General features: G+C 44.5%; 1 protein-coding gene across 2 annotated transcripts; it reads right to left on the bottom strand.

The window, feature by feature from the left end:
* Positions 1 to 1,845: 1,845 nt before the first annotated feature.
* On the bottom strand, positions 1,846 to 7,148 carry LOC132210845 (DELTA-thalatoxin-Avl1a-like). Of its 2 annotated transcripts, none has more exons than XM_059653467.1 (3): positions 6,638 to 7,148; positions 6,438 to 6,542; positions 1,846 to 2,768 (listed from the first exon to the last, which is right to left on the bottom strand). In XM_059653467.1, the coding sequence occupies exons 2-3, from the start codon at positions 6,539 to 6,541 to the stop codon at positions 2,330 to 2,332; spliced, it is 543 nt and encodes a 180-aa protein (XP_059509450.1). In that variant the 5' UTR covers position 6,542; positions 6,638 to 7,148; the 3' UTR covers positions 1,846 to 2,329. The 2 variants fall into 2 exon arrangements, with proteins under 2 accessions (XP_059509450.1, XP_059509449.1); XM_059653466.1 differs by having other exon boundaries at positions 6,633 to 7,146.
* Positions 7,149 to 7,984: the final 836 nt, after the last annotated feature.

Genomic DNA, 7,984 nt, shown 5'->3' on the forward strand with positions numbered 1-7,984 from the left:
TACTCAAAGATTGAGTTATACAAGCAAAAGTTCATAACAAATTTTCAATTACATGAGATTTTAACTGTGTAATGAGTGAAAAAATAGAATGAATGGTAAATGTATATTACTATCAGGCACCGATGTAAGTGAAGCTAAATGCATCTAATTTATTTTGTCATCTCAACTGAAAAGAACAAACAAGCAGAGGAAACGTACTTTATCCAAATGGGGTTTAGATGTTTATCCATTGAAAAAGAAATGAAACCATTCATTAGATTATTAAAAAGGTGAAATCCTCAAGCTTTCGATTCCACGTTTTTTCATTCATTTATCTAATTCACAATCTAATGATCATTAAAGTTCAACAGATTCGGAGAGGTCAGTGTTCAACTTCTAGAATGTCCCATTTTAAGCTGCTACATGACTTAATAATATACATAAAATACATATTTAGTTCAGAATAACATTGTAGTTTCGATACTGCAGCTTATGCTCATGTCTGACAGGGTTCCATGCTGGAGCTGGTGTCTCATAAGTTGCTATTAATAATGTGACCCCTGATCAACACCACCTTACCTAGTGACTGCAGTCCAGCAGAGAGGTTTAACCAGCATGAATTGTTTATTGAGAATTAAGGAGGCCTTCCGGTCAGGAAACTGTGTACAACATGAACCCATGTTTCAAACGCATGGTTCAAGTTGACAAAGGTTCCTGTAGGAAATGCAAAGTTAGAAAATGACCAGTGTCACGTGTCTTACTGAGTCTTACGGGCTAGCTTTATCACATTCTGTCTTTGGTTGGAACATTATTCAAGTTTGGCTCTCGGCCTCCTGCTTTATGATCTAATTAACATGTCAGTTGAGTGTCAGTGACTGTGCAACTGCTAATGCAGAGCAGGTAGCACAAGTGGTTCACTTTTAAAATGTTAGTACAACTTTGCCCAAAGTCACAATTACATCCACGGTCACCTTCAATAAGCGTGGTTATATTATGCAACGCTAAGATTACAAAAGCCTTGAAATTATAGAAGAAAAGAAAACCTCTATTGCAGGTTATACGTTTGAGGCAATGAGGAATGTTTTCCTTTAATGTGATGTGAGTGTCACTGGTCAGGTCTGCAGTGATAACCAAAGAACAACAAAGAACAAAGAAAATTACAGCACAGGAAGAGGCCCTTCGGTTCTCCAAGCCTGCGCCGATTGTGATCCTCTGTCTAAACATACCATCTACTTCCTAAGTGATAATGGGAACTGCAGATGCTGGAGAATCCAAGATAACAAAGTGTGCAGCTGGATGAACACAGCAGGCCAAGCAGCCTTCCAAGAAACCTATCTTCTTTTCTCTCCATCTTCGGTCCGCCTCCCCCTCTCTCCCTATTTATTCCAGTTCCCTCCCCCCATCCCCCTCTCTGATGAAGGGTCTAGGCCCGAAACGTCAGCTTTTGTGCTCCTGAGATGCTGCTTGGCCTGCTGTGTTCATCCAGCTCCACACTTACTTTCTAAGGGTCTCTATCCGTTTTCTCCCCGCCCATCCATGTAGCTGTCCAGATATATCTCAAAAGACACTATCGTGTCTGCATCTACCACCTCCGCTGACAACGTATTCCAGGCACCCACCACCCTCTGTGTAAAGAACTTTCCACGCATATCTCCCCTAAAAACTTTCCTCCTCTCACTTTGAATTCATGACCCTTAGTAATTGAGTCCCCCACATCCACCCTGTCTATACCCTCATGATTTTGTAGACCTCAATCAGGTCTCCCCTCAATCTCTGACTTTCTAATGAAAATAATCCTAATCTACTCAACCTCTCTTCATAGCTAGCGCCCTCCATACCAGGCAACATCCTGGTGATTCTCCTCTCCAAAGCATCCACATCCTTTTGGTGATGTGGCGACCAGAACTGCACACAGTACTCCAAATGTGGCCGATCCCTAATTGCCCTAAAAGGAGGAGGTGGTTGTGGTGAACTGCCTTTTTAAAGCACTGCAGTCTTTGGGCTGGAGGGACACACACAGTGCTGTTGGGAAAGGTGCTGTAGGATTTTAATAAAGTGACAGTGAAGGAACAATACAGTTTCCAAGTCAGACTGATGTGCATTACATCAGGAGATAAGTAATTCAGTGTTAGAAACAAAATAATAGTCTTATTATGAATGTAGACAAACTCCTTACAAAAATAGGACATGAAGCAAATTCCTACTCTGTTATTCTATACAAAAAGGCATTACAGTCCTGTGATTACTGATCAATTATGGTATGGATTTCATTGTACTAGAAAATAAGACAATTAAGAAATTCCACTAAATAAGTGATGAATTTTGACATACTTCCCCACCAAAGAGAATTTTAATTATTAGGCTTGTATGGAGAAGAGAAGTGATCTCGAACCTCCAATTTAATTATAGCTTTGTGATGCACATTTGACATTGTGCCTGAAATCTCCATTCCATCTTTGTGGAGTTGCAGTGCTGTATTCCCTCTTCCAATTGCAGTTTTGGTGAAGCAACTGGATTCATGCAGTTGTGTATACATTTTATTGTACAAATTTCGATCGGTCATTGTTTTTGTGTCAGGAATGTGCAGGGCAAATTCACTGTCGTACTTGATGCAGTCAAGAGGGTTGGAAAAGAGAAGCGAGAACTGATGGTCACCAAAGGAGTAGCTCAGGACTCCAGCAACGCCATAGAGTGAGAATGGGGTCTTGATGAACACACACGTTCCTTTCTTCTCCTTCGCTATAGTTGGTGGTGGTGGGCTTTGTACAACGCCACATTCAGCATATGTCCTGTAAAATGGGACGTTGCACATGTATAAATATCACAGCTCAGTTTTAAAAGTTGATAAAAATTCCATTTTGCGGCATTTCTTAAAGAAAGCAAAAACATCATGGGTGTTTACGATGTAATGAGAGGCACAGAGGCTGCATAGGGAGAAAGCTTTCCCTTTAGCAGGGAGGAGTCAATAACCAGGGGACACAGTTTCAAGGCAAGGAGCTAGAGAATTAAGGGGGATTTGGGCAAAAAATATTCACCCAGAGAGCAGTGGTTATCTGGAACTCACTGCCTAAAAAGATGGAAGAGGCAGGAACCCCCACAACATTAATGAAGTTGTTAGATGAGCACTTGATACCGTAGTGTGCAAAGCTTCAGATGTAGTGATGGAAAATGGGATTAGAATGGACATGATGGACTGAATAGCCTCCTTCTGAGCTGTTATAACCTTACGACTCAAGTTTCCAATTCAAGTCAGCAGTTAGTGAAAGTGTTGCTGCTGAGAAGATAAAAATAGGCAGGATCTCAGCGCTGCTCATTCTTATTGAGAATTGTGCATGTGTGAATAAAGGGCAAGAACACAATTAGTTTAAGTGTCATGCTGTTCCATGAGGCCCTTCGGGCAGTATGGTGGCTCACTGGTTTGCACTACTGCCTCACAGTGCTAGGGACCTGCGTTCAATTCCAGCTTCGGGTGACTGCCTGTGCAAACTCCACACATTCTCCCAGTGTCTGTGTGGGTTTCCTCCACAGTCCAAAGATTTGGAGGCTAGGTGGACTGGCTGTGCTACATTGCCCATAGAGCACAGGGATGTTTAGGTTAGGTGGGTTAGACATGGGGAAATGGGTCTGGGTGGGATGCTCTTCAGAGAGATGGTGTGGACTTATTGAGCCAAATGGCCTGTATACACATCATAGGGGTTCTATATATAGGATATATATTCAAATCTCACCTTAGGATTTTAATTATCTTAATGCAGGTTAACGTGGTAACAGTGTAAAGGACAGGGAGGGAGAAACATTTCGGAACTGTTCTCTGAAGAATATTCAGATCGATATATTTACAGTCATAGAGCAGGGAAACAGGCTCTTCTGTCCAGCCAGTTCACACCCACCATACTCACAGACTAGACTTGTCCCACCTGCCTGCTCTTGGCCCATATCTCTCCAAACTTTTCCCATTCGTTTACTTATCCAAATGTATTTCAAACATTGTAACTGTACCCAAATCCACCACTTCCACAGGAAGTTCATTCCACACATGAACCACCCTCTGTATCAAATAATTGCTTCTCTCCTCTCACCTCCTAGTGTTCAAATTCCCCACTTCAGGGAAAGACAACTACCATTAACTGTGTCTGTACTTCTCATTACTTTACAAGCTTCTATCAGGTCGCCTTTCAATTTTTCACTCCAGTGAAACAAGTCCCAGCCTTTCTTTATAACTCAAACCTTCCATATCCAAACCTTCCAACTTTCTGGAAAATCCCTACTGAATGCTCTCCAGCTCAATAGTATTCTTCCTACATCTGGGCAACCAGAAGTGGACACTGTATTCCTGAAGAGGCCTCACCAATGTCCCGTACCACCTCAACATCACCTCCCAGCTCCCGTACTCAAAGAACTGAGCAATGAAGGCAAGTATGCCAAATGCCTTTCTAACCGACCTGTGATGCAAACTTCAAAGAATTATATAGCTGCACCCTAGGTCCCTCTGTTCTATAACACTACTCGAAGCCCTACCATTAATTGCATAAGCCCTACCCTAGTTTGTTGTACCAAAATGCAATACCCACACATTTGTCCAGATTGAACTCCATCTGCCACTTCTAGGCCCATTGACCCATTTGATCAAGATCCCTCTGTAATCTTAGAAAACCTTCTTCACTCTCTGCTATGCCACCAATTTTGGTGTCTGCAAACTTACTAATGTTCTCATCGAAATCATTTATATAAATAACAAACAAAAGAGGGCCTAGAGCCGATCCTTGTGGAACATCACTGGTCACAGGCCTCCAGTACAAAAAGCAAATCTGCACCAATATTGAGAGAACAAGGTGTGGAGCTGGATGAACACAGCAGGCCAAGCAGCATCTTAGGAGCAGAAAAGCTGACGTTTCGGGCCTAGACCCAAAGGGCCTGCTGTGTTCATCCAGCTCTACACTTTGTTATCTCAGATTCTCCAGTATCTGCAGTTGCCATTATCTATCTCCCACTGCAATTCTTCTCCTGTATCGATCTCTCTCCCACTGCAACTCTTCTCCTCGATCCACCTCCCCCTCTCTCCCCATTTATTTCAGAACCCTCTCCCCCTCCCCCTTTTCTGATGAAGGGTCTAGGCCCAAAACGTCAGCTTTTGTGCTCCTAAGATGCTGCCTGGCCTGCTGTGTTCATTCAGCTCTACGCTTTGTTATCTCAGATTCTCCAGCATCTGCAGTTCCTTTTATCTCTCCACCAATACTGTGTCTCCTGCTGTTAAGCCAATAATGTATTCAACTGGCGAGCTCACCCTGAATACCATGTCACCAAGGAATCTTGTCCAAAGCTTTGCTAAAATCAGAATACATAGTGTCCAAGTAAACAATGCCCTCATTAATCTTTTTAGTTACTTCCTCAAAAAACTCAACCAAGTTTGAAAGACACATTTCCCTCGTACAAAACCATGCTGACTATCCCTATTCATTCCATGCCTCTCCGAATGCACATAAAGCCAGCATTTCTGAATCACTTCCAACAACTGTACTTCTCCATGGCTCTATTCGACCAACATGCCCACCACTGAAGTCAGACTTACAGGTCTACAGTTCCCTCGCTTCTCACCTTGCAACCCTTCCTAAACGAGGCAAAACAATAGCCACTCTCCAGTCTGCTAGCACCCCACGCACAGTAATAAATTATACAACTATTAATGCTAAGGGCCTCGCAATTTCCTCCCTAACTTCCCACAAAATCCTGGTGATTTTCTGTAAATCCAAAAATGTTCATACACACAATTACACACCTCAGAGCAGGCATTGCCCAAACTGTGAGAAACGGTACTCACCAAAAACAACTGACCCAGGATCTGTGAATAACAAATTGTGGAGCTGGATGAACACAGCAGGCCAAGCAGCATCTCAGGAGGGTGACCTAGGGTCATATAGCACGGAAACAGGCCTTTGGGTCCAACCGGTCCACACTAAACATAATCCCAAAATAAACTTAATAAAATGTGAGGCTGGATGAACACAGCAAGCCAAGCAGCATCTCAGGAGAAGATGCTGCTTGGCCTGCTGTGTTCATCCAGCCTCACATTGTCCGACCATCCTGCTCTTGGCCCATATCCTTCCAAATCTGTCCTATTCACGCACTTATCCAAACGTCTTTTAAATGTTGTGGTTGTTCCCGTTTAAAAGATATTTGGATATGAACGGGAATAAGAAATGTTTTGGAGATACACTTTCAAATACCGAATCTCTGAGCAAAGTCAGAAAGTGGGTCAAGGTAAACGTGGATTGCAACTTGCAAAGTATATTACCACGCATGATTGTTTGTATGTTACACTTCAAACAGGGAGGCTGCGCGGGTGCGGCGAGGTGGTGAGGGAAATGGGCAGCCGTAACTTTCGAGAATAACACATTCAAATCAGGAAGCAGGCTCAAACTCTGCTTCAGTGCAGGATGAACCGAGCTCGCTGTACTCACGCTGCTGCAGTTAGATCAAAGTGTTTGCTGCTGTTTGTGATCTCGATTCCCACAACTATGTTGGAGTCAACTGATTTTATAATCTCTTCAATTGGAGTCGCCATTCTGTTAAAATATAATACGACATGAAATGCTCAAAGCACGATTATAAAACAGGAATAACACACACATCGGCAGCTAACTGCTGCAGCTAACCTTGCCTGAGTTCCGGGGGGGGAATCTCACTGAGTCCAGGCTGTGCGGTTCACTTTCTTCTGTTCCAACACGCAAAGTAACCGAGTTCAAACCCACACCCTTCCTGTGGATTGAAAACTTCCGATAGTAATTTGGCGAGTGCCTACTGCTCATCTATCTATGGTCATTTCCTTTGCCAGAGAGAGGCCAGATCCGGTTCCAGAAGCTGTTCTCCGTTATTGGAGGGTTGCTTGAGTTTGTAATGAGACGTGTTACGGCTCCAATGTGCCGAGAAGTCAGAGGCCGGTCTCCTGGGCAGCTGCTCCCTCTCTCACTCTACCTCCTGCTAGCTGGCTACTTCGTTCCACTTTCAGAATATATGCGGGCGCTAAGTGCAGAATGTTACGTATTCCGAAGCTAACTCTTTCCCACCGACTTCTTGTAGTCTTCTGAATCACAGAGCAGCAATTTTTGCAGAATTACACATTGATAATCGGCCCAGAAATTTCGGTTGTAGAAATTTGACATTTTTTCACAGAGCTAACTTATTACTCGTTGATAATAAAATGTGAGGCTGGATGAACACAGCAGGCCAAGCAGCATCTCAGGAGCACAAAAGCTGACGTTTCGGGCCGAGACCCTTCATCAGAAATGGGGGATGGGGTGAGGGTTCTGGAATAAATAGGGAGAGAGGGGGAGGCGGACCGAAGATGGAGAGTAAAGAAGATAGGTGGAGAGGGTGTAGGTGGGGAGGTAGGGAGGGGATAGGTCAGTCCAGGGAAGACAGACAGGTCAAGGAGGTGGGATGAGGTTAGTAGGTAGATGGGGGTGCGGCTTGGGGTGGGAGGAAGGGATGGGTGAGAGGAAGAACCGGTTAGGGAGGCAGAGACAGGTTGGACTGGTTTTGGGATGCAGTGGGTGGGGGGGGAAGAGCTGGGGCTGGGGCTGGTTGTGTGGTGCAGTGGGGGGAGGGGACGAACTGGGCTGGTTTAGGGATGCTGTAGGGGAAGGGGAGATTTTGAAACTGGTGAAGTCCACATTGAAACCATTAGGCTGCAGGGTTCCCAGGCGGAATATGAGCTGCTGTTCCTGCAACCTTCGGGTGGCATCATTGTGGCAGTGCAGGAGGCCCATGATGGACATGTCATCTAGAGAATGGGAGGGGGAGTGGAAATGGTTTGCGACTGGGAGGTGCAGTTGTTTGTTGCGAACTGTTGCATTCTGCAAAGCGGTCCCCAAGCCTCCGCTTGGTTTCCCCAATGTAGAGGAAGCCGCTCACACTCAACAACTTCTCTTTTGACTCCTCCCACTTCCTACAGACTAAGGGGGTGGCCATGGGCCCAAGCTATGCCTGCCTCTTTGTAGGTTACGTG

The sequence above is a fragment of the Stegostoma tigrinum genome, chromosome 21, assembly GCF_030684315.1.
Source record: "Stegostoma tigrinum isolate sSteTig4 chromosome 21, sSteTig4.hap1, whole genome shotgun sequence".
Taxonomy (NCBI): Eukaryota; Metazoa; Chordata; class Chondrichthyes; order Orectolobiformes; family Stegostomatidae; genus Stegostoma; species Stegostoma tigrinum.